Consider the following 26,016-nt stretch of genomic DNA (forward strand, 5'->3'; position numbering starts at 1 on the left):
GATTTTTTTTTCTAGTGAGACAGAAATGTTCATAAATTACAGTTGTTTGATGAGTTTGAAAAGGACATGGCTCATACATATCCTATGTCCTTTGAAGCACCATATGGAATATTTTGGAGCAGCATGGTAGATTTTGATGTCGATCGCACTCCATCAAAAAAGGACAAAGGAATAGTGTTTTTAATCTCCTAGCAGAGTTTCTCAAAGTGAACTTAGGAAACATTAAGCAGTTTGAAAATAGCAGCATAGCCACCAGTTTCAAATTGCTAGTCCTGGTGGGGTACTGCTAGCATTTCTACAAAGGAGTGAAAATGTGTGAAAGGTTGATAACATTTCTAGATCTTGATAAACTGTTTGAACCATAAAGAGTTAAATACTTATTTGGTTTACTTCCAAAACCTCTACATGTAAAGATTGTATGCTTTTATAAATCCACTATGATCTGCAATACATGTATAAAGAACCAGTTTTAGCCCTCAACACTTTAGCCATATTTGCCAACACAGCAACCCGGGTGAGTAATCGATCTATACGCTGCTTGAGTAAAATAAAACAAAATTGAAAAATAATGAAAATTAAATAAAACAATGATAACTATTTGACACACATTTAGTATGTTGTAATACTGTATACCACCCTATATATTACAGATAATACATAATTCACATGACTTTAAGCTACTTTTAAAATCTACTTTCAAATCTACCTTGCCCAGCAGTTACATAGTCTGACTTTTTTTTGTCATTTCAGTATTTATTTATAAATTATTTATCAAATACACTATTCATTCAAACTATTATAAAGGTTATTTCATTGAAAGTGATATGTTAACACAGTAACAGGGTTGCACAAGTTAACATGGCTGGATGGAGATATTGTTTTTATTTATAGATTATGCCATAAATCTGACAAATACTCAGGACCACAGAAATCTTGTTTAATAATATTTTCTATGTTTTTAGCATGTCTGTAATGTTTGTTTTGTATTTACAGTAACAGGGTTGCAAGTCAGTGCTAGTATTAGTCTTTTCTTGTAGAAAGATAGTAGCGGTGGAATGTAATGGAGTGTGAGAGTCAAGGATAAATGGCATCTATCCTTCTATGTATCCTTCCGTCCATCCATTTTCTTCCTCTTATCCCAGGGATGAACAAACTCATTTTGCATTGTTGGTCCCTTACAGGTTACTTTGATCTTAAGTGACACGTTCTGTTAGTGTAAATTTGTTTAAATGCACATTTAATCCTATTTAATATAAATATAAATATAAAAGAAATGCAAATACAACAGTACATCTCAGTTTTTCTACACGATAAAGAAATGCTGTTGCAGTAAATGCAAGAAATCTGTAAAATTACAGAATAAGTTCTGATAGATCACTTCCCAGAAAATGTCCCCTTGTGAACCCATTCTTAAAAAAAATACCCTGACATTTCTATAGTAGATAGATTTAAAAAAAAAACCAAACAAACAAAAACAAAACTGTATTTAATTGTTATTGTTTATTTATTACTACTACTAAATTGGTGTAGTATGGATGGCAATGGTGGCGGTCTTAATCAATACGAAACGCTGTAAAACCTATGAAAACACAGAAGTCCAAAATCTATCCCTCCTCTCTCATTTTCCACAGCCATCCAATGGGTTAGGGTCTTCGCCGGGTCGATTCTGGCCCCGGGCCTTGTGTTTAACACCCCTGCCTTAACTAGTTCGGGGGCACGGGAGACTGAAGCCTGTCCCAACTGTCATAGAGCAAGAGGCAGGGTACATCCTGGACAGGTCGCTGTGTTGACATTAAAGAGCCATGATTTGCCCATTCCTGATTGGAGACGATGAGGCCTTATTTGCCTCCTTCTGATTGGATAATCGAGGCAGAGTGACTGTGTAAATGAACCAATGGGAGGCTGCCACACTGTGGTTATGAGAGTTTTCGCAGCCTGTGTGAAGGGCTACACCGCCTCCATTCCTTTCTCTTTCTCTATCGACCAGTCTGCACTTGGCCCTGTCTGAGGAGCTCGCAGCCTTGGCTTTCCCCTTGCAGCACAGCTGAAGAGGGGCGCTTCTACGGACCCCATCTGCATCCTAAAACCGTTCTGTGTAACTAAAGGACTCAGTAAGCGCCGTGTACGATGTTGAGACTCATCTTTTTGGCCGCTCTCGCCGGGTTCTCTCGAGCCAGTGATGTGCTTGAGTACACGGATGACGATTTCGAAAGCAGGATCGGAGACCATGAGCTCATTCTCGTGGAGTTCTTTGCCCCTTGGTGAGTCTTGTCACATGTTTTCTCTGAAGTATCAGAGAAATTTGCATAAGTGAAAAACGCGAATGCTAGCTTACTCGCTTTGCGGTTAACAGTTGAGCGGTACCCATTTGCAGAACTCGCAGCATCGTGAATGTCAGTGGGGTTTTTCTTTTTGTCGGAAACGTGCAATTAATTGTGCAAACTGCAACGCTGTTTGTTGCTAACTTTAATGGAGGCAGAACTGTCAAATTCGCTCGCTTCTTGGCTGAGGACCAGGCATTAGCATGTTAGCTATTAGTCGAAAGGCACAAGCTAATTCGCTATGTGTTTGGCGTTTTATTTTACGTCGCATTTTAAGAGGTGCTGCAGTTTAGTGGCACACTGAAAATGCTACCTTAAACAGTGACTAACTAAGCGTATTTTTTATCTCCGCTTAGTTTCCGTTTAAAAAAAAAAAAAGAAAAAGGGAAAAAAAGAAAAGAGATTATGTGCGAATGAGGCTATGAGGAAGTTGGGGGGTGTGTCCGTTCATTGTTGTAACCTTCTGATTGGCCAGGAAAGTTTTGGTGTCCACCTAGGATTGGCCCAGAGGAAATATGACGTGTACCCTTGTGCCAAACTTGAATAAAATAAAAATGTACAGTATTCCTTATAATAAAGCACTAACGAGTAAATTTTGTGCTGTCTAGTACCTAAACTCTTTAATGGTTTGAAAAAGGTAAATATTCAAAAATTTTAATGAAGATTTAATATTTAGTCTTGGTTTTATTTTCTCAATATAATTTAAACCTTCGGGTTTTCGACCTACAGAAAACGCAAGCAATATTATAATAATGGTCTGTCGTATATTAAGGACAACTTTATATAGGCACCTGAGAAAACATAAAGCACAGCTGTAACAATATGTGGCTAATTAAATCTTCAGTACATTTTTCATGTTTTTGCTTGTACTTAAACCTGTTTCCATTTGTTCAAACATAGTTAAGTTGCATCATCAGATTCCACTAGGTCTACCTTCGGGTCTTCATCTGGCTAGGCCCTAAAGTTTTTTGTTTTTTGCCTGTTTGACTAATCCATATCATCTGACTTTAGGTGTGGCCATTGTAAACGGTTGGCACCTGAGTACGAGGCAGCAGCCACACGTTTGAAAGGCATCGTTGCACTGGCCAAGGTACTGCACAACACTGATCACTTCACTTTGTCCACTTCAGTGTGGCTTCTCTGCACTCTGAATTGCAGTGCTGTGTGTGTCTCATCGAAAAGTGAGAATAATTTGCTTTTCCACTTAGGTTGACTGCACTGCCAACAGCAACACATGCAGCAAATATGGCGTCAGTGGCTACCCAACCCTCAAGATCTTCAGGGATGGCGATGAATCTGGTCCCTATGATGGTCCCAGAAATGCAGGTATTGCCCTCATGTCTTTTAGCACTGGAAGATCTGAGAGTTAAGTGTTTAACTTGGCATTCAATCTGCCTTTTGGAGGAATTCTTTATATTATGTTAAAATGATATCCTTAGTGGGATGAGGGCTATGTGGAGAGGTAACTAAAGGATACAGAGTTTTCCACAACAGCAGCCTAACCAGTCTTAAAGGTAAAGAAACAAGAGATGGCTAACAGTGACTGAATTTTCAACATAAAATTCATACAAACGGAACCTCGTATACAAAAGAGTATAACGTTCATACTGTGTTAAGCTGAACTGTCGAGATAAAACCAGCAAGTTTGCTACCACAAGAGATGTGAATTGATCTCTTTGCCACATCACCCACTCATTCAGTTTCTTATGTTTGCATCTTAATTCAGTGTACAAATGGCAGAAATGAGCAGGTGAATGATCCTGTGGCTCTTCGCTGTCTTTTTGCATCCTTCTCACCTCACTACTTCTCTTTGCAGATGGGATTGTCAGCTTCCTGAAGAAGCAGGCTGGTCCAGCTTCTGTGGTGCTCAAGGATAACGCAGACCTAGAAAAGTTTCTTGCAGATCAAGATGCAAGTGTTGTCGGTAAGCATCTAGTTGAGGAAACCAGTCTAAAGGTCTTTTTAAGCTCTTCACTAGTAACATTCTTCATAATTTAAAGTTTAGGGTATTTTATGTTACTCACTTTTTGTTCAGACACTATTGCCGCTTTTTGCTGCTGATATTGAATCCTGATCTGACTGACCTTTCCTTCCCAGGATTCTTTGCTGATGACAAGAGCACAGAACAGGCTGAGTTCCTGAAGGCAGCGAGCGCCTTGAGGGACAACTACCGCTTCGCCCACACAAACTCTGAGGCTCTCCTCAAAAGCCATGACATTGAGGGAGAGTGAGTAGATCTCTTTAGACGTCTCTCACAAACCATTTAAAAATAACACTATTGCACATTTGATCTCACCTTTGTATCTGCTGTTAGTGAAATATTTCTTTCTCGGCTTACAGGGGAGTCATTTTGTTCCGTCCACCCCAACTCAACAACAAGTTTGAAGACAGCTCGGTCAAATTCAGTGACGATAAATACACCAGCAACAAAATCAAGAGATTCATCCAGGATAACATGTGAGTCCTGCTGTTTAGAAGAGACGCTTTGTAGAGGCATCAAAATGATCAGTCTATAAATAGTTGATCTGTTTAGGATTAAATGCAGAGTCAATTTTCATAGCAAAGGTACATATTTACAAGTTTGGGCCCAGTGCCAACAGGATCTTGTTTGGTAGGTAATTGTCCTCTCGGGACACAGTTTAGTTCTGGCAGTAGCAAAGAGTTTGGCACTGAATAAATATTACTTCATAGTAAATTGGTCTCAAAGTGTAATAACACTAGTAGATAATTGAATCTTCAATTATTGAATTTTCAATTCTTTGTGACTTGTTGTTTAGTCAGTCTTGAAGGGAATCAGCTAAGATGGAAACCCTGCTGTTTGAGATCTTGTTTTTATGCAGAGTGAGTTTGACCTCAACCCACTTTATAAAGTACATGCAGTTGATCCAGGCAGATTTGTTTTATTGCCCCCCCCCCCCAACGTATTTTTCAAAGTAGCCCTTAATGATCCTATCTGGGGATCTAGAGCTCCCTTTATTTCAGTTCTGTCTGACACGAGCAGATTCAGTTGGTCTCCCTTTAAGCAAGCTTTTTTGTGATTGGCTCTCCTTGCAGAGAGTTTGAACTACAGGTGGGTGTAGCGGCAGAAACCTGAGAAAGATTTAAGGGTATCCACTTCAACTGACATTCAGAGAGAAGAAAAGAGAATGCACCTGAAAGTGGTTTAGCGCAAGCTGGTGTTCAGATATGCGCCTCCACCACTGCAACAGCGTAACAGATAATAGGGACTTGATATGGGTTTTTATTTTGAGTAATAACTTTGACATTTGACGCACCTACAGAGAGCAGTTGTTTGCTTATCTCCTCCGCGTGGTTTACAAGTGCTCCTGCTAACCAGTCTACACATGTTGTCGTTTTGTTTTTTTGTTTTTTTTTTCTTCAACCCAAGCCCATGTGCACACAATGCAGGATACTCCTATTTATTTGCTATTTAATTTTGCTTCAGCATCACATATTTAGAGGCTAAACTCTAAGCTCTAATTTGATTATCTTTTTTTGTGTGTGTGTTTTGTTTTTTCCTCAGCTTTGGATTCTGTCCCCACATGAATGACAACAACAAGGACCAGCTGAAAGGGAAGGACCTCCTGGTGGCTTATTATGATGTTGACTACGAGAAAAACCCTAAAGGCTCCAACTATTGGAGGAACAGGTACGTGTTTGGGGGGGAGAAGCTCATTTAGGTTTGTGGGATTTTCTGTTTTTGAAGCTGCAGTTTCCCTGCCAACTTTAAATCTGCACTGTGCAGAGATGGCTCACTCTTAGATTGATCTTGAATATCATAAGTTTTGTTTTCTGTTTAGTACAACACCATGCACCTCCCTTTTGGCAGTTAGCCACATGCTAAGAAACGAAAATGAGACCAGATCTTTTTTTCTTTTTTTTAATGCCTTAATTTAATCCTCCACAGTATTATCTTTGTTTTTGGCAGCATGATTAAAACCATCTTGACATTTTTCAGGGTGATGAAGGTGGCAAAGGGCTTCCTGGATCAGGGCAAGAAGCTGAACTTTGCTGTAGCTAACAAGAACATGTTCAACCACGAGTTGTCTGAGTTTGGCCTGAATCCCAGTGGCGAACTGCCTGTGGTGGCCATCCGCACCGCCAAAGGAGACAAATACACCATGACTGAGGAGTTCTCGTAAGTCCAGGGCAACTTTTCACCACAATTCCCCACCAGTGCACACACACATCACATCACAAGTTGCTAGTTGGATTTAGTAGAACCCTTGCTACATGGAGTATAACTCTAAACAGTATAGCTTCGTGATGGTGTGGCAACACTGTATAAAAACTGGACACCAAATATTGATATGTTATGAAATAAATGGAATAATCTGGGAATATAATGAACAAGAGCGCTCATCTCATGCACCACCATCCTGAGATGATGTTAGCTGAGCAGACTTGGCTTAAATTGGCTCGACTGAAAGCATCCAACATTGAACACAGTTTGCTTTGATGATTTATCACAGTTGTATTATCAGAAACTGACTGCATGTAATTGCCAATTTGACCCCCATTCAGTTACAGATAGTAGTATTTGGGGACTGCATTTAAGCTCTGTCTCATTTTGCAGCATATCTGAAGTAAGAAATTGACCTTATTGGATAAAATGGATATTGACAAAGATTAAAATTGTAATTTGTTGTTGAGAAAAGTATTTATTGCAAAACTTGCCTTATATCAAAATGTATAAATGTGGTGGTCTTGTATCGTGTAGTGTCTGATTGCCACCTCTGTTGCCTAAGAAACTAATCAGTAGATGAGGAACTTACTAAAAGAACAGTGCCTAGTTAATGACTTCCACCTCAAGGAGAATCGTGACTTTACTGACTCGTTGAATCTCTTTCAACAGTCGTGATGGAAAAGCTCTGGAGCGTTTCTTGCAGGACTACTTTGATGGCAAGCTGAAGCGCTATCTCAAATCAGAACCCATCCCAGAGAACAACGATGGACCTGTTAAGGTGAGATCAATTTCTCCTGACACTTGTAAGATTTGTACTAAACATTTTCTTTGTGTATCATGGACATGATTTATGCTTTTAAATATACATTAAGCCTAAAGGGGGCCTAGAATCATTTACAGCTGCGAGTGTTTATTCTCTGCCTCGGCTGGAGTAGCTTTGCTTGATTCATTTAAGAAATAATCGTCATGCTGAGGTTTAGTGCAGTTGCCTAGTTCATCCAGTCTCTGAAGTGAACTGCCTTTAAGTCAACTTTCTTTTTAGAGGCTACATCTTATTTGAAAGATTTCAACAGCGGATGGGTTAAGCTCTGTGCTTAACATGCTATAATAAGTAAATTGCCTCTGTCATACATATTCAGAACAGGAAACCGTATTTCCTGAGACCAGCAGTCTTGGGAAAAAGTGAGCTGACAAACAAACACTGATGCCAAACGATGAATAAATGCAGCGTGAGGATGTGCAATTATCCTGGATACTCTGCTTAATTCAGTGACAGCGCATAATCACAACTCGTATAATCAGTCTACAACACACACCCCCACCCCCTTCCCTTCACACTCTCGCCTCATGTTTTGACAGCTTTAATGGAGATTAAGTTTTACTGTTGCCTAGGACTAGAGATAAAGCCTAAGGCCGTTTGTCCACTGCAGGAGCTATCGGGCAGTTAAATTATTCCTAATAGTGGAACCCAGCACTCTGGATTGGGAACAGCAGAACAAATTGGAAAGATGGTTAAAGAATAGTTTAAATGGATCAGTGAGAGACTGCGATGCTGGTGGGGTACAAAAGTAGTGAATCAGAGGTCAAAAACTTTCAGAAACCAGAAAGATCATTCAGTTCATTTGGAAGCAATGATTTCATCATCTTACCTCATCTGGGTTACTGAGTATGCATCAGCACATTAGTAGAAACAGACAATAGCCTTTGAGTGGAGGAAGTTCTGGGTACTTCAGGTGGAAAAATGGCTGCAGTACAGAACCGGCTCTAATACCTGCAATGTCTCTTCAGGTTGTGGTGGCTGAGAACTTCGACTCCATCGTTAACGATGACAGCAAAGACGTGCTGATTGAATTCTACGCTCCGTGGTGCGGGCACTGCAAAAGCCTGGAGCCCAAATACACAGAGCTGGGAGAGAAGGTGAGGGAGCGATCCTGACCTGCTGCTTGTTCAGATCTTGCACATTAAAACAATAACACGTTCTTAATTAACTTATCCAGAACGTGGCTTTAAGTCATGTGACCTCCAGGTTTAGCTTGCTCTTCTTCTGGCCTGCATCACCCAGCCTGTAGACTAGTCTAACGTGTGGATGTTAAGGTTTAGTGAACTGTCTTGCAAAAACTTAACAATTTGCCCTGTTTGTTTCTAAAGCTGGCCGATGATCCCAACGTCGTCATTGCCAAGATGGATGCCACAGCCAATGATGTGCCATCTCCATATGAAGTCAGCGGGTGAGTGCTGAGTCATTTAATGTGACGATAAGGCCTGGACTGTTTTTATTTTAATTAAAATGAAGCTTTATGGTTCGCCCCCCCTGTATGTGACATTAGAGTGAATTTAAAGACCATATGTGTCTGCCATGGTGACAGAGCATACAGTATGTTCCCTTCAACATAACTTGGAGACTGTTCCTGTATTCCCTCGAGTGATAAGTGTTAAACAGAGCCTGCCTTGGGCTACATATCTTCATCACAGATAAAAGGGGGGGAAAAGCTGAACATTGCACATGAAACAGCAGACATCCTGAAGCGTAATTACAGACTGTGATTATGATTAGCTGTGAGCTATGTAAGAAGCTTGACTTTGGGAAAGGTGAAGGAACTCAGGTTAACATGCATGCACCTGTGCAGTTTGATACATGAAATCATAATCTTTGTCCTCAACCTCTGTTCTAGATTCCCTACAATCTACTTTTCTCCAGCTGGACGCAAGTTGAGCCCAAAGAAATATGAGGTGAGTGTCTGCTAAAGTGCCGTTCACAGCAGCAAAGTGATATCTGTGCTTTGCTGATGAACCCTCTGCTTTCGCTGCAGGGAGGTCGCGAGGTGAGCGACTTCCTCTCCTACCTGAAGAGGGAGGCCTCAAACCCGCTGGTGATGCAGGAGGAGCCCAAGAAAAAGAAGAAGAAGAAGTCAGAGCTATAAAAGCTCCAAACAGGAACTCAGCAGCACCCCTCCCTACCTCCACCACCACAACAGGAGGATTGGGGAAGAAAAAGAACTAAATTATATTCCTCTCTTAGTGAACTACCGAATGGTCTGAAGTCAAAGACGTGGCCCTTCCTTTAGGTCCTCGTTGTGCTGGGAATGCTGTGGAAGGTGGAGAGGTTTTGGCCAGGGTCTGCCCAATATTTCAAAACCAATTTTTAGGGAAGATGGGATGACTTTTTAAAACATGAGATTTCTATTTCCCCTGGTCTGTCTACTACACCTCAGGCTGATGCACTTTGGTTTGATACAGCCTGTCATCTGTCGCTTTAGTTTCTTGTTGTTGTCATCAAAGGGGATCACGGTAATGGTGAAATTTTCTTTCTTTTTTTTTTTCTTTTTTTTTTTTTTTTGTAACATGCCTTTGATTTTGTACATTTGGAAGGATTGTGAAATAAAAAGGCCCACAAAACCAAAATGAACTCTGAAGTCTTTTCTATATCAACTCAAACGCTTGTTTGACACACACTTAGACATAGATGATCATTTTAATTGGAAATTAATATTTGGTGGCTAAATGTGAACAAGTGATGTATCTGTAGTGAAACTGAGACTTAAGCAGGCTTTTGTGGTGTTGTGTGGTTTTTTTTTTTTTTTTTTTTTTTTTTTTTTTTTTTTTTGGGGGGGGGGGTTTTGAAGATGTAAAACCTAATTTGAGTTATTTGGTTATATTTACCTTAAATATCACTAAACCAGCCTGCCTTGGGCTGGAGAAAGTTATCCCTATCACAAAATACTATAAATATAAGCCAAATAATCGGTGCATCTACATCATTTTTCTGATATTTACTGAACTGTAGCTTTTTTTCGGGGGGGATACAGTTCACATGTTGGAAATCTAGATGTTAACCTTGATTAGATGGAAGCTAAAATTGAGATGGATTCCAAACTCCATCACAAAGGGGGAAAATGCCACCACATTTTGTAAAGGGGGACATTTATAGTCCTACAGTTAATAATGTGGGATTCACATGAGATTTATTTCAGATTTAGTACCTCTCCACTGAGTGCAAAGAAAGGGAGGTGTTTTGTTAATGGGACATTTCCAAACCCTTAGTCTATATTACAGGTAGCTAATGCTAAAATCTGTAGTCTTTTTTTCATGTGTTTTTGGCAGCGGTCTGAATAACGGACCGTGTATAATATACAAGATAAGATCACTTTATCGTCTCCAGTAGGAGATCAGAGAGCAGCTACAGTCCCATAAAAAACTGATATAATGTTGCTGCAAATACCAAAAACCCAGAGTATCTGGAGGAAATGAAGACACTGATGGATTCTCAGACTTTTCTTGTGTATTTATTTTTTTTTAAATATTTGTCACGCTTACATGTTTTACATCATCAAACAAAGTCTAATATTAGACAAAGACATTATTGGACAAAGCATAATGCTGGTTTTAAATGGGAATTTCATTGGGTACGCACCCAACCAATAGGCGGCGACTCCGCAAGTGAGTTTGTCTGAGAAAACTAAAGAAGAAGAGATTGAGCCAATGGGATTAAAGAGTAGAGGAGATTTGTCCGGGCATGTTCAGACCCTACACGTGCTGCTTCAGAAGGTAACGTAAGATTTTTTTCCTCTTTTTTCTCAATTCATTTCCCTTCTTGTGTTTGTCAGCGTTCAGAAATACGTCGTTTATGCTGTAATGTATCTCAAGGGGCGTTGTGTCTTATTTTTAACGGCTCGCTGGGTTTGTTTTTTTTATAATCAAACTGAGAGACAAACTGTTTAAATACGTGGAATTTCCAGCTGAATTTAGTCGCATGCAAATTCTTCGTACATGAGCTTCGTTTTTTTTCTGAAATGTTGCCGGCTAGTGTTTGATTTCAAAAGTGCCTAGCGCGTTTTTGTAAACAACTTTAAGCTTTTACAATCTATCAAGGCCTCGCCATATCCTGATCATCCAGGCGGGTGATGTTTGGATGATGGGTGTTTTGTATATACAGCCTGAATTGTATGCTGGATCCATTATTTATCCAGTTCATGACTAACATGAAGACTAGCGAGGAAAAGGTTTTTAAACTTTAACTTGACACCGCCATCACATTTATGCCACTAAGAAGAGTCAAACTCTGCACTTATGGACTGTTTGTAATGTGTTACTGTCAGGTATGTGGCCCTTAAAGGCACCCGTATGTATGGCCACGTGTCAAGATTATTGTGGCTGGAGAATTACGATGTTCAGGTGGTATCAAATACGTTAGTCTCAAACTTTTTTGCTTTACTGTCTTCATAGTGCATGAAGTAAAAATCGGGGCTATACCAAAGTGATTTACTTTCGCATTAGCTAAAATTCACTTTCAGGTGTACCAAAATGCGACTATGCAGGGACAGTCCTCTTTGGGTGTTTTTCCAATCCTAAAAACATCAAGAATTCCTCAGACTGTTTGCAAAACATCGATACAGCCTATGGGTCTGAAAAGCGAAGCAAGTGCGCAAAGTGCCTTACATTTGCATTTATTAATTCATTCATCCCTTATGTGATCTGGTCCATTTAGGGATCACCACATCTCCCTTCATTTCACCCTATTCCTTGGATCCTCTTTTATCACCCCAGCCCCTTTCTCTGCATGTCCTGTTTCACTACATAATTAATCTACTCTGTGGTCTTTCTCTTTTCCTCCTGCCTTGCAGCTTCATCTTCTCCAAGATATCCACTCTCCTGCTCATGCTCAAACCATCATGTTCAAAGTCTCTAGTTTCAGGTCATTCCAGATGAAATTTGAATTTCTGGTTATTGTATTAGTATTAGGAATTGCACTGGGTGTGGTCTGGCCTTAGCCAATCATTTCCTCCCAAGATGGTGCTTGTGATTCCACCAGACCTGCTTCATGTCACTGGTTCTATTGATGCTGTGTAAAAAGCAGATAAAGAGGGAAGCCGAGCAAAGGATGGAACTAACCTCATGTGAAACATGCTGTTAATAGAATAATCCTTTAATTGTCCCACAAGGGGAAATCTGGTAGGTAATTTGTGCCTGGTGTATTCCTCAGGTTATCCAGGATATGCTATCCGGCTAACGACTTGTCAGTCCCCATGTACTGTGCATTGTACAGGAATAGTTCATTAACAATATTTAAAATCATTTTCACGTCATCTCAATAATCTGCAGTTCATGATGAGCCACATTTTTAAATAATGGTGATCACTATCCTGACTTTTGTGTTATTTCCTCAGACATGACTGTGAAAACTGTTTCACGAATCAATGATGGCGGAGTCATCAAACAGGAGAAAAGCCTCCTCACGAGGTCTTCTCAGCAATTATCGGTATCTGTGTAAAAAAGCCATGGTGCTCTGCGCCATGGAGAATGCAAGAGCCAGGAAGAGGCATCAGGAAAAGAGGATAATCGCCAACATGAAGATGAAAAGGACGGCCGCCCACCATGAATCACTTGATACAAGCGTATTGATCAAAAGGTCTAAAATGAGCGCTCCGGACCAGGAAAATCAAAGCACTTTGAACTCTGAAAGCACTGATCTATCCAAACATGCATCAGGGTCTGGAACAGCTAACCACCACTCTGTGATTGCGGCCCTTGGAGACCGCTGGGAGATGGACAGTGGCTTCTCCTCTGAAGCCAGTCCTCCAGCCAGCGGTCGAAGTTCGCCGTGTTTCAGCTCCTGCCCGACCACAGTGGTGGCGTTGGACTGTGAGATGGTGGGGACAGGGCCTGGAGGACGTTGTAGCGAGCTGGCCCGTTGCAGCATCCTGGACTATCATGGGAACGTACTGTATGATAAATACGTGAAACCATGTCAGCCTGTCACAGACTTCAGGACTCGCTGGAGCGGCATCCGAAGGCATCATCTCCTCAACGCCACACCCTTCGTTCAAGCCAGAGAAGAGGTACGTCTGAGTGTTTGTAGACAACGGTGATGAAAGATTTAACCTGGGCTCTAAATAGAGACTGCTCTCCTGGAATAATCTGGTGGATTGAGGATGTGAATATGTATCCCAAAAAAAAAGGGGGGGGGGAGGGGGGGGTGTAAGGAAGAAAAACTTCAGTTTAATCATCTTAGGAGAGACTGTCATTATGAGGGGGGGGGGGGGGAAATGTATATCAGACTTTTGTTCTATCATGTGCCCGACTTTAGTTTTTATTTGAAGAAAGTGGAATCCTTACTTTAAATTTTTATCCCTCAGCCGATAACTTTGGTGTTATCGTCACCCCCTGGCAGTGCGATAGGGTGATGCTCAAATGAACACAATAGGTGCATTAACTAAAAATCTTGGCCATCCCTTTTTTCTTTTTTCTTCCTTTTTTTTGTGTAGTAGCAGGTTAAAACTGTAAGCATGCTTGGTCTTGCTCTTTATTTGTCTATTTTAACATGTTGACTGCATGAGGATACGTTCATGGTTGAAGCCAATTAGGGCTGCAGGGCTTTGTCGCAATAATCAGTGACATTGTCTATTAAAATTTACAGCGTAAATGTGGAAATGCAATGCACTACTGGAAGCTAATCGGGGCAGTACCGCTTATATCGTCTGCCAAGACTAAGCTCAATACTAACGAAGAAGAACGTAGTGCGAACTGCAAAACCAGGAGGAAACGGATTTTTAAAAATGTAAAAGCATTTCACAGAAAACAAAGTTAAATGCAAACTGCGTAAAGTCGAGCTTTCCTTCCACAACAGCACTACTGCAGTGCACGAGCACTTAAAACATTGTCACTTGACTTCATGATGATGAGTTTAGAGCCCTTAGTCTGTCACAGGACATAAGTATGAAGATTTCAAGGTACAGCCAAGAGAGACTGAATCTCCAAAGCAGGTTGCAAAAGTACATGACAGCAGAAATCTAACCCCTGAATTCTCGAATTACCTCAGTAAACTTATTTGAATCTGGTACAGTCTGAAAAAAAAATATATTTAAATGTTAAGTAAATTATGTCTTCCTTCTTGTTCCCTTGCATGGATTCTCACTCTCTCCCTTAGATCCTCAGTATACTTGAAGGCAAAGTGGTCGTGGGCCACTCCATCTATAATGACTTTGAGGCACTGGACATGCTTCATCCGTGTCACATGGTCAGGGACACGAGTACAACGCGTCTCCTCAGCCGGTTGGCCGGTTTCCCCAGTAAATGCTGTCCCTCCCTCAGAACGCTGGCAAATAAGCTGCTGAACAGGAGCATACAGGTGAGAGTTTGAGATGAGAGGACGCTCTAAAACAAGTGATGAGTGGCTGTTTTGGAAAATTGTTCCTTTCAGGTCACAGCATTTTTCACTGAAGTTATTTTCTGGTATCTGAGACTAGATTTAGTAATATGCTTGTGTAACTGCAGTTGTAAACCTGTGGATCCTATCTCTCTCTCAGGTTGGGAAGCGAGGTCATTGTTCAGTGGAGGATGCTCAGGCCGCGCTTGACCTCTACAAGCTGGTGGAGGGGGAGTGGGAACAGGAGATGCAGGACAAGCTGAGGGATGACGACGCTCCACTCGAGCCAAGCTTCTCCTCATCAAAGCACTACATGCAGGACGAGTACTGGCCGGGTGACATCATTGCTGATGGCCAATAGGAGAAAAGTAATGGTGGGACAGTGGGAAATACCTCAGCAGGCTCCTTTTGCGTGATGATGCTCGTAGTCATCAGAGCAGGTTCAGAGAGTTAATGGAAGTCCGATCTGAACGAAAAGTGATGTTAAATTGAAGGTGTCCTGAATCACTTTGGAGAGAAATAACTTTAAAATGTGGAACAAAAACACTTTCTAACTTATTGCTTTTAACATGTTAAACATGTTCAGAGCTTCTAACAAAAGATTTTTGGTTGTCTGTAGAAATGGTTGATCAAATTAGTCGCTCCAGACTTGAGTGTATTTATAAGGTAAGAGTTGGTGCTCTTGCGTTTGAGGTTTGCAGTTCTCTAACAAGTATCTGCTCTTACTTGAAAAATTCAGCTATTCATTGGAAAAGATGACATAAATGTAGCTGTTCTTGAAAACACAAGATAAGTGACTGCTTTTGAAATGTTAATTACTGCCTTGATAGAAACACTTGGAAATCACAAATATTACTATGAGCTGATATTGGTCATGTGGACTGATGTTGGCAGGGTTCGGGTTAGTTGTGACAGTATTTTGATCACCTCACATTGTAAGCTGCTGTGAAATGTCCTAATAAAACTGCAGCATGTTTGGGAAAAAAAATTGTCTCATTGTTTGGCCTCACTTTAGGAATTTATCACTGTACTTTTAAAAAAATATATATGATTAGTGCTTATGAGGACGATTTTAGAAATTCACAATGCAGACACCTCCAGCCTCGCTAAAGTCATTCCCTGATGATGAAAGACCTTTACTGTACATTCTTCTTTCAGGTTGGTTTCCTAAGTACACTGTGTCATATCAGTTCTGGTTGTGGGTTTCTGTTAGCAGCAGTAGCATTACCTAATGAAATCTCACTTTAAGTGTTGGGAAATAATTTGGGGATCATTCAGACCTACTATTAAGTGTCAGGAATAAATACAGGATCAGCATGTGAAATAATGTGATGGCACCCTGGCCAAATGGGTTACAAAATCCCTTCCATAACCTGGCCCAGTATCCTCATTTAACTTGGCAAAAGCTGTTTTTAAAGGATGATAAGCCAAACAAAAGGAAACATTCTTTTTAACTAATGTGCACGATTTACTTTATGTAGGCTAGTGCAGTAAGCTCCAGGTGGAGCTGTACATATGTTTTTACATCTCATGCTTTAATCCTCAAGCATCTTTGTACGTACTCAAACAATCTAACACACACACGTCTAAAGGCTGGACTTGGCCCTAAAGCTCAGGCAACAAGGGAAGAACAGAGCATAGCATTGTTTGCACAATCCATCTAATTTTGCTCCACAAATCTCTTTATTTAGCAGATCAGGCCTGAATTAGCAGATTACTGGTTGGTTGGCTGCCTGCGCCTTCGTCATAGCATCATCAGTGACGTTAACACGGTCGGGGTCATTCTGTTTACCTATAACACAAGATTATTCATGTTTGAACAGAGAAATTAAATCAGCAAATATTTTTGGCGCCAAGAATCTTTTTTTGATCATGCTTCACTGCTGCATAAAGATGACCTTGGATATTGGTCCAGCAAAATGAAAAAAGTGGCTGTTTCATGCACAGTTGTGTGCGTGAGAACTAATCAAATCACAGAGGAGTGTGTAAAGTTTAAGATCTGTGGCCGCACATGTCTACACGCAGATCTGGGGGCTTGTGTGTGCAGATATGCATGAAAATGGTGTATATTTTGAACCTTATTATCTTAGCTGCTTCCTTTATTTGATACGTGTGACATACCCAATATAGAAAACATGTCTGACAGTTTTTGCTTTTATTTTTTATTTTTTGCTCTTGGTCATCTTTCAGTTATAGCAATAAGATTTCCTGAGCATTTCATGTGAAAACTAAAAACAACATTCAGAGGATGATCAAACATATGAACCTTTTTGAAATGTTACCTACAGATGAAGGCGATATACTAAACATCGCAAGAAAATACAATCACAGAGTTATGCAAAACTGACCAGCAATTTCTGCATCAACTTCCTCAGATTAGTAACCACTCTTCTATATAAAATTCACTTCCCTGGATGATGTTTCGAGTGCACTTGAGTTCATTATCCTGTTCCAAGACAGCTTCAGAGTGAGCACAGATGGCCTCCCATGACCTTTAAACACTATTTCGAGAGCCACTGAAACAACTAGAGACACAACGTTTCCACTGCCATGCATTACTATTTCTACAGCACATTATTTTCCAAAATGTGTGTTCTTTGCACGTACAGTATGTTTAGTGGAAAAGTGTGTTTTGGTACAAGAAAGGTTTTTGCTCGGCACACCTATAATGCACCTCAAACTTTGCAGTCTCTGATCGTGAACACATGTACTTTGAGACCAACAGTTGTAATAGTTACCTGCAGGTACCCTGAGTAAATTTTGGGGTTCTTGGAGACAGTTTTCCATCAGACGATCTGCGCCTAGGGATAAAATTACTGGGATGGGAAATCAAACTGCCTGCTGTTTTGAAAGATAAAATGATCTTTCTTATAGTAGTAAAAAATACTTTTTACTAACTCATGGACATTAAAATCTTTTGTCTGAAGGCCTTTAAGAGTTCTTTAGGTTTTGGTATGATGATAGCACGGAGTTCAATTGGAAGGAGATCACCCTGATTTTTAAATAAAGAAGTTAAATGTCATTAGCACCATGGAGCCCCATATTCTAAGGTGCCATGGGTTTACAGGGGTTTGTAGTGGATCTTTCCAAAGAAATCCCAAAAAGTGATTCTGTTCATTTGGATGTTGCGTTTTCAGTGGGAGAAACGTTTTATACTCATCCAAGTGACTTCTTAAGTCTCAGCTGACTTCAGGTTTCCCCAACCTTATAAACATAATATTTGCATAACGACTGAAACTAGCCCACTGACAAAAAATGGGCTGGGAGGTCAGTTTCATGATCAATAATATGCATTGATTCAGAAAAACAAAATGCAAACTCTGTAATGGCCTAGTCAATGTCCTGACCTGAATCTGATTGAGATGCTGTGGCATGACCTTAAAAAGGCAGCTCAGGCTCAAAAACCAGCTGAATTACAACAATTCTCCAAAGATGAGTGGGCCAAAACTCCTTGCCAGCGCTGTAAAAGATTCATTTCCAGTTATTATATGCTTGCTGAGAGTGGCTCAACCTATTATTAGGTTTAGGGGGCACGCCTCGTGATTTGTCAGACAATTTATTTTAAATTTCTTCAAGAAACCACCAACAGCACAAACACAGAGATGGTTCAGTTCAGCGACTGGCCAGCAGAGAAATTGTAATTTAGTTGCACTTTTCTGGTGGCTTAATTTTTCAGCTCTCTGGTTTTCTGCTCGACCCCAACAACTTGCATGAAATGTGATAAATTATGCAATTTAAGTTTGCCATGTAAAGAAACAAATGTCCTAATAAATCTGTAAAAACTTAATTGATAAACTGATTAATCCCTTCAGCATTCCCTTTAAGATGATATTGCTGGTTCTTTAGTTAGCGATATGACAGAACCAGACTAACAACTTCTTCACAATTATACCTCCAAACAGAGCATTTAAACACAGTGTGATCATCCTGGGGACTCAGCACTCACAATGGTCACTGTTCACTCCGTTCAAGTCTCCTCGGAATGCAATCAAATCCCTCTTCTCCTTAAATCACCTCTGAACTGAAGGGTACGCTTAACATTACATCATCCTGGCCCTGCCTTTCATCACCGGAAGCCCGTCCACCATTGGTTAAAAAAGAATCACCATCACGGTTGCCCTGTCCTCCCCCCTTTTTCCACACTCACTGCCACTTTTATACTGATTGAAAAGAAAAAGGAGCCTGTTGGGCGTAATCTGCTGTGACGCCACTAATCCCAACACTACAAATCATAGGTCCCATCGACACTTCTCCGCACAGACCCCTGTGACTCCCCGCCAGCTACTTCACGTCTGCCTCAGGTAGGAATTGGCCTTCTCTGCTCAGGTGATGCTTCCAGTTGTATTCAGTTCCTTAACTCCTGTTGTTACCAGGCAGAGGATTTGGCTCAGCTTTACAGACTTGGTCTTATGTAGTAGGATGAAAGTATGGATGTTTTGCTGCCTTGTTTCTCTTTTATCTCGAGGTATCTAAAAGCAGATCATTCCAGCTCAAATCTTGTGCAGTGGGTGCATCATGGGGCTGACAGTGGTTAGGTTTGAGGCATTTCCACTGAGACCGAGAGTCATAAAAATGCAAGCACTCGTGATACCACAGCTTTGGGCGGAAGTCTCTACTCAACAACATGTAGCATGGTATTATAAAGATATATGGATGTTGCTGGTCTTTATTAATCTATTTTTATAAATGCTTAATAGACTATTAGACCGCACTTTAATTTTCTTTCAAGTAAATAACTGACTGCAACTAAGTTAGCTATTCAACTTTTGTTCAAATCTCTTTCATCAAGTGGTTGCACGCTTTATTATACTGTATGTATGCCTATATGTATGCACCATTGTACCAATTAAAGATTTTCTTGCTCTATATTTAACATTTTGCCCATCGACACCCACTGTGAGCCTGATGATTATGAAACTAAAAAGCAGTCAAGCTTAACTCTCCTGATAAGTCACCGAGGATTGGCAAAAGCTAAATATAGCCAAAAAGGTACCGTGTGAGAGCAGAGAGGATGGGATAAAAGGGGATTTAGATGGACTACAGTTTGTCAGTTTTAAGATTTAAGTGGGATTCATAAGAATCACAAGTTACCTCTTCTTTTCTTCCAGACAGGACAAAGACATTTTTAAAGAGAAGACATGGCTGTAGTCGTGAGTATCTCAACTTTTACACTCTTAAAGAGACAAACAGAACAGCATTCATAAGGACAAACATCTATTCTCTATCTCAGATGGATTCAGCTGCAGCTCAACACTTCCCAAAGGCCCATTGTTACAGACACCAGCGATAGCCACAGTTGCTTTAGCTGCTAATCTCTGATCCCTGCTTCAGGTCGAGTAGTGGTCCTCACCATGTATTTACAGGCTTTGCAGGACTCATGTGAGGGAGATTAACCAAAACACTGAAGTCTATTGATTGCGGACCTGCAACACTGGTGGACAGGCATCCTGTCTCACGTGGATTAGACGTGTTTTAAAGCTCACACAGCAAAACCCAGTCTTGTGAGAGAATTAAATTGACATGATGAGGCACTCGGCTTTTATCCAAAGTGCTGCGCAACTTAAAGGTTTTCCTGCAGACACATGAAACATAAACATCTTTGTGCTCACAGGGAAACTGTTTTCCATCAGCCATTATAACAAACTGCAACATCTTTAGTTAGTCTCCCTCATGACAGCAATTTTGACAGGTGACACTGCTGCCATTAAAAATGAATGTGCTTCATTCACCTGTGCCACTAAGCCAGTGAACATCCATAATGTCAAGGTCCTGGAAATGGCACACCTAAGTGGAATGCATCCATTTTTAATGATGGTAATCATACCTGTGCCTTCTTACTATGATAAAATGTTTGCTCTGAACAGGGCCTACTGGGGGGTGTGCTCAAAAGCACGACTTTAAATGCTTTAAACCAACAGACAATCTTGACTAAAGTGGATATAGCATGCTCAGTTCCATATTCATTTCTTGACCACAACTAGAGTAGCTTTGAATTGAGATCAGTTTCACTTATCCTTATTTTGCAGTGGGGTGAGGTGGTGGTGTTGGGGGTTTAGAGTGGTGGAGCCTATCACAGCAATCATAGGGTGAGAGGCAGGGTACACCCTGGACACATCGCCAGTCTGTCACAGGGCTAACATGGAGAAACAGCCACCCATTCCCACTCAGACCCATGGCCAGTTTAGAATCATCACTTACTCTACAGTCCCACCATATGTCTTTGGACTGTGGGAGGAAGCCTGAGACAACCCACCCAAACTCAGGAAGAGCATGCAAACTCTACACAGAAAGACTTCGGCAAGATGGTGGAGTCAAACTCATGACCTTCTTGCTGCGAGGCAACAGGGTTAACCACTGTGCCACCCGCTGCCCTTCAGTTCAATTCAATTAGTTCCAAATCACAACAACAGTTACCTCAAGGCACTTTGTATCTCTGTATTATTGTAAGGCAAGGACCCTACAATAATACAGAGAAAACAATTAGGCCACCCTGAGGTGGCTGTAGCTCAGGTGGCAGAGCAGGTCAGCTACTAACCAGAAGGGCGGTGGTTCGATCCCAGGCTGCTCCAGGCTACATGCCAAATATCCTTGGGCAAGATACTAACCCCATGCCACCTACTGGTGGTGGTCAGAGGGCCCGGTGGAGCCAGTGTCCGGCAGCCTCGCCTCTGTCAGTGCGCCCCACTGTCAGCTTACCATCACCAGTGTGTGAATGGGTGAATGACTGAATGTAGTGTAAAGCACTATACCATTTACCCTTATGAGCAAGCACTTGGCAAAAGCGTGAAGGAAAAACTCCCTTTTAACAGGAAGAAAAATCCAGCAGAACCATGCTCAGTGAGGGTGGTGGGTGAGGGCAGGAAAACAGGACAAAAGACACATTGTGGAAGAGAGCCAGAGATTAATAATAGCTAATGATTAAACGCAACGTTGTGTATAAACATAAACACATAGTGAGTTTAAAGAGGTGAATAAAAAAGAAACACTTTGTGCATCATGTGCACCTATTGCTGCATAACAAAGGAACTAAGGGAGGATTCAAGGTCACTTGATCCAGTCCTAACAATATGCTTTATCAAAAAGGAACATTTTAAGCCTAATCTTAAAAAAAAGACAGCGTGTCTGTCTCCTGAATCCAGACTGGGAGTTGGACTTTGGGCACTCGTTTAGCTGTAAATTTACTAGTCCATTTGTTTTTCCCTGAATGGATTTAAATCTGTACTGAAAAAAAAAATCCATCACGCGAGAAAACTAATGTGTCTCTGGGTCCATTTCATTCACATTTAAATGCATAGATTGTGACAGATTAAGTGGCTTTAGATGTTTCTGAGGAATTTGAGATTACTGGACCAATAGATTTTCTCACTATAAATAAACATGTTCTAAGCAACCATGACAAGCTGTAATAATATCTTCTGTCCTCAGAGTGGAACTTACCGTATGGTGTCGGAGGAGGAGCAGGCGCTCAGGGCCAAGCTGGAACGTCTGACCGTCAAGGACCACGGACCAGTTTTTGGACCCTGCACCAACGTGCCAGACCACACTATGCAGAAGGTAATCAAAGAAACCTTTGGAATAAGATCAAGATTCATCAGAGTCACATCAGGACAAAAAACTCTTTAACAAGCAAAGGAATTGCAATGCAATGCCATTACAACCCCAGTAAAACCCCCAGGTTTCTTCTTGTTAAAAGGGAGTTTTTCCTTCCCACTGTCACCAAATGCTAGCTCATAGGGAGTCATCTGATTGTTGGGATTCTCCCTCTATTGTAGAGTCTTTACCCCATTTTACGCTAGGTAAATGACAATAAATTGAAGTGTGTTTTCATAAATAAAATTAAGGTTTGAGAATGTACAACTTTCAAAGGTTTACTTATTAACAATGTCCAGTTTTTTGAAGTTACATGTATTGTATTGGTGTTCCAAATGGGGAAAAAACATTAAGGCTTCATTAGGATGTGCAATACCCTTTCACAACAATAGGTGGCACCAGAAATGTAAAACTTGGGATTGTTTGCATTTATGTTCCCCTCCAATTGTTTTTCTTAGTTACAAGTTACAAATTGGAAGCAGTGACTTTAAAGCTGGCTTGTCATTCTTAATTGTGGTTAGACCACTACCCAATCTAAATTATCACCCTGTATCTGGTAGAACACAATAGTTTGATTAGTACGACCATATTTATGAAAACAAACCCTTATACCGTACACGACTAAAACCAGGACCACTCAAATATAATCTGTGAACTAACTCCTGGACTGGCTCCTCTCTGCAGGCCAAGGATGAGCTGAATGAGACCGATGAGAAGCGGGTGTCAGCAGTGAAGGAGTTGCGAGCAATTATTAAGGAGAAGGCAGAAGGTGGTGATGATCTGGCCAAGGGGGTGCAGGACACCTTCGGGGAGAAACCAGACAACATGCTGACCCGCTTCATTCGTGCCAGGAAGTACGACGTGGCCAGGGCTTTCGACCTTATGAAGGGTAAAATGTTCAAAATGAGCGGCTGAAAGATGCAGATCCAAATACATCCATATCATTTCTTCCTCTGTGCATCCAAGCGTCATTATGGTATCAATTCTGAAAAGTGATGTAGCCTCACAAACACATGATTTTATCATAAGGATCCAGGTTTAAAAAAAAAAAGTCAAATTTTTTTTCAAAGATGAAATGAAATCTAATAGGACTCCTGTGCCTCTACTCAGGTTATGTGCGTTTTAGGAAGGATTACCCCGAGCTGTTTGAGAACCTGACCCCTGAGGCCGTTCGCAGCACCATCGAGGCCGGCTATCCCGGCATCCTGCATAGCAGAGACAAATACGGCCGTGTGGTTCTGCTTTTCAACATTGAGAACTGGGACTACGAGGAGATCACCTTTGATGAGGTAGTTTTTTTTTTTTAATTACACAGGAAGGTTATGCATTTTTTCTCCCATCTCTGACAGGAGCTTACTAGAAGGTACTATAAATATAAAACATGTTTGTCTGTGTGTATTCAGATCCTGCGCGCCTACTGTGTGATCCTTGAGAAGCTTCTAGAGAACGAGGAAACTCAAATCAATGGATTCTGCATCATTGAAAACTTCAAAGGCTTCACCATGCAGCAGGCATCAGGAATCAAACCCACTGAGCTCAAAAAGATGGTGGACATGTTACAGGTGGGGGAAAAAAATCCATTATTTTGGTTGAATTACTTTAGAGAAGCTCAGAAACCATTGTACAGTAGAGTAGTCAAACAAAGTTTCAACACTTTGACTTGTCATTCATTTATGATGGAATTTTTATATTCCTTGCCCTTTGTCTTGCTCTTTGTGTTCCACCAGGACTCATTCCCTGCCCGTTTCAAAGCTGTGCACTTCATCCACCAGCCGTGGTACTTCACTACCACCTATAATGTGGTCAAACCTCTCATGAAGAGCAAGCTGCTGGAGAGAGTGAGTCAAATGAATCAGATTCAATGACAACATACTGGTTTCAGTCCTTGTAGAGGAACATTAATGGCAGACTTTGAGGCAGTTTGCAATGCAAACTGTGACCACTGTTGCCCCTCAAGTCTCTGATATATAAACCTATCATCAGCCAAGCCCAAGATATCCTTTATATTTTGGTTTTAGTGCAGGAGAGCTGTAATATGCAACGTGACAGCATCTGACTTGACATGAACCTGGTTGGCAAAAAGTAGCAAAAACAGTTTATGTTCACTTAGGTTTTGAATTTTTTCTATTAAAACAAGACTTTCATACATACTCGACAGTCAAGTACCACTGTATTAATTCAATAATGTGTTGGTCTGGATCCTTCAATTTGCTTCTGAAAGGATTTTGATGTGGGTTTCACACTGATTAACAGAGCTGAATCTAATAACCATAATGCCACTCTAAAAATTGGTTTTATGGTGCGCTTAAGCAATATGTTGGAGTCTCTGTCAGAATATTAGATACCAGGATATTAAATTAATTTATGACTGACATTTGGCTGGTGAAGGATAGAGATGCTTAAAAGTGTGTGCTAACAGCTGTGGATGTTTGTTTTAGGTGTTCGTGCACGGAGACGAGTTAGAAAATTACTACAAGGAGTTTGATGCCGAAATTCTCCCTGCCGAGTTTGACGGAAAAGGTCCCAAGTACGACGGCAAGGCCACAGCAGCCAAGCTGTTTGACTAGACATCGTCAGTCCCTTTGCCAATGAGGTCGAGAGCCTTTACGTATTATAAACCCTATAGACTGTGAAGAATCAATGCCCAATCTAGCTGTGTGGTTGTAGGAACTAAAGTTATGAATGAAAATCGTGACTGTGTTAAAAGGTAAAATGATATTGTAATGCAGAGGTCCTGGTAAAGCACAGTCAAGACAAAAACTAGACAAGCCATTCAGGTGACACCGTATAGTTTGAGTTTTCTAGTTGATGACCATCAAAAGTGGCATACATGCTCCAAAAAAAAAAAAAAAAAAAAAAAAAAAATATCAGTCGTATATGTGATTGTCTCATCACATAGACAGTGTTTTTCCATTACGCAAAAACACAGCAAATCCTGACCAGCTCTGAACATCGCATGTTCTGTCTCCATTTTGTCAAACTGTGCTTTCTCTGGACTTAAACCATCTGTGTGGGTGAATTTATTACTGGCAGGCCCCAGCTTCTCAGGACCCAACCTCTTACCCCTGATCATCTTCTTGCACAAGGCTGGTATTCCAACAAGTGCCTCTCTTTCCTGCTTTTCTTTTCTTTCTTTTTTTAAATACCTTTTCAGTATGGTATAATAAAGTTTGACCCATTGTGCTACCGGTGCACCAATAACAATGTCAATACATGTACAATAAACTGTTAATAAATGCAAGGTGACGTGACTTTGTTGATGTAGAAATATACAAAAGGAAACAATATGTGAAAATCACTTATAAACAGTCAGGCTGCGCACCATGAAAACACCCACATTTTCCTTCATTTTATACATCATAATCATAAATTCAAGAATGCAGACAAGCCCCTGTTATGGGAAATGAGACTAATGAGAAAAATCTTGTCAAGTAACTTGAAAAAACTAATTCATCCAGAAACAAGTTAGAGTAATGTTTGACACTATGCACAATACCCCATCAGAAAATGATTGTGAGAAAAGACAATTGAAAGGTTTTAAGTTATAATATCACACCAATAAAAATGTGTTAATTTACTTTTAATTGTCAATGACTCTACATAGTGCAGTGAAGACAATAAAGTGCGAGCAAACAGTGAAAAAGTCAGGACATGTTTGTGGTGCTGTTGCATGACATTTGACTTCTGCAGAGCAGATATAAGTTGCATAATTTGCAGGCTACATAGACTGGGTGGAGTCCACTGAGAATGTAACTCACAGGAAACTGACCAACCTC

At 40.7% G+C, this 26,016-nt stretch overlaps 3 protein-coding genes and 1 long non-coding RNA gene across 4 annotated transcripts; 3 read left to right on the plus strand and 1 right to left on the minus strand.

Annotated features, from left to right (window-relative positions):
• The first annotated feature begins 1,921 nt into the window (after positions 1-1,921).
• On the plus strand, positions 1,922-9,739 carry pdia3 (protein disulfide isomerase family A, member 3). The gene is made up of 13 exons (XM_003455427.5): positions 1,922-2,261; positions 3,333-3,411; positions 3,530-3,647; positions 4,138-4,245; positions 4,419-4,548; positions 4,662-4,778; positions 5,845-5,970; positions 6,280-6,459; positions 7,177-7,285; positions 8,296-8,424; positions 8,656-8,735; positions 9,180-9,237; positions 9,318-9,739. Exons 1-13 carry the CDS (start codon positions 2,128-2,130, stop codon positions 9,426-9,428), a joined length of 1,479 nt encoding a protein of 492 aa, XP_003455475.1. The 5' UTR covers positions 1,922-2,127; the 3' UTR covers positions 9,429-9,739.
• A 1,162-nt stretch (positions 9,740-10,901) lies between these two features.
• LOC100699779 (apoptosis-enhancing nuclease) lies at positions 10,902-15,638 on the plus strand. The gene is made up of 4 exons (XM_003455401.4): positions 10,902-11,052; positions 12,672-13,343; positions 14,432-14,632; positions 14,811-15,638. Exons 2-4 carry the CDS (start codon positions 12,702-12,704, stop codon positions 15,009-15,011), a joined length of 1,044 nt encoding a protein of 347 aa, XP_003455449.2. The 5' UTR covers positions 10,902-11,052; positions 12,672-12,701; the 3' UTR covers positions 15,012-15,638.
• LOC112847374 (uncharacterized) lies at positions 15,159-23,026 on the minus strand. Its single transcript, XR_003220889.1, has 3 exons — positions 22,901-23,026; positions 22,088-22,218; positions 15,159-16,442 (listed from the first exon to the last, which is right to left on the minus strand). It is a non-coding gene; the product is annotated as an uncharacterized LOC112847374 (long non-coding RNA).
• Positions 18,146-25,491, plus strand: rlbp1b (retinaldehyde binding protein 1b). Its single transcript, XM_003455428.5, has 8 exons — positions 18,146-18,951; positions 19,759-19,800; positions 22,076-22,204; positions 22,925-23,129; positions 23,351-23,529; positions 23,644-23,802; positions 23,968-24,078; positions 24,679-25,491. The coding sequence occupies exons 2-8, from the start codon at positions 19,789-19,791 to the stop codon at positions 24,805-24,807; spliced, it is 924 nt and encodes a 307-aa protein (XP_003455476.1). The 5' UTR covers positions 18,146-18,951; positions 19,759-19,788; the 3' UTR covers positions 24,808-25,491.
• The last annotated feature ends 525 nt before the right edge of the window (positions 25,492-26,016 follow it).

The sequence above is a fragment of the Oreochromis niloticus genome, linkage group LG7 (assembly GCF_001858045.2).
Source record: "Oreochromis niloticus isolate F11D_XX linkage group LG7, O_niloticus_UMD_NMBU, whole genome shotgun sequence".
NCBI classification, from domain to species: domain Eukaryota; kingdom Metazoa; phylum Chordata; class Actinopteri; order Cichliformes; family Cichlidae; genus Oreochromis; species Oreochromis niloticus.

What these genes read in the sequence shown, in the direction of transcription:
- pdia3 (XM_003455427.5), top strand. Translation starts at nt 2,128, where the DNA reads ATGTTGAGACTCATCTTTTTGGCCGCTCTCGCCGGGTTCTCTCGAGCC. An exon ending in TCAAGATGCAAGTGTTGTCG is followed by an intron (nt 4,246 to 4,418) that starts GTAAGCATCTAG and finishes TTTCCTTCCCAG; the next exon opens with GATTCTTTGCTGATGACAAG. An exon ending in TCTCCATATGAAGTCAGCGG is followed by an intron (nt 8,736 to 9,179) that starts GTGAGTGCTGAG and finishes CCTCTGTTCTAG; the next exon opens with ATTCCCTACAATCTACTTTT.
- rlbp1b (XM_003455428.5), top strand. An exon ending in CAGACCACACTATGCAGAAG is followed by an intron (nt 22,205 to 22,924) that starts GTAATCAAAGAA and finishes TCCTCTCTGCAG; the next exon opens with GCCAAGGATGAGCTGAATGA. An exon ending in AGAGCAAGCTGCTGGAGAGA is followed by an intron (nt 24,079 to 24,678) that starts GTGAGTCAAATG and finishes TGTTTGTTTTAG; the next exon opens with GTGTTCGTGCACGGAGACGA.
- LOC100699779 (XM_003455401.4), top strand. Translation starts at nt 12,702, where the DNA reads ATGATGGCGGAGTCATCAAACAGGAGAAAAGCCTCCTCACGAGGTCTT. An exon ending in TCGTTCAAGCCAGAGAAGAG is followed by an intron (nt 13,344 to 14,431) that starts GTACGTCTGAGT and finishes TCTCTCCCTTAG; the next exon opens with ATCCTCAGTATACTTGAAGG. An exon ending in TGCTGAACAGGAGCATACAG is followed by an intron (nt 14,633 to 14,810) that starts GTGAGAGTTTGA and finishes TCTCTCTCTCAG; the next exon opens with GTTGGGAAGCGAGGTCATTG.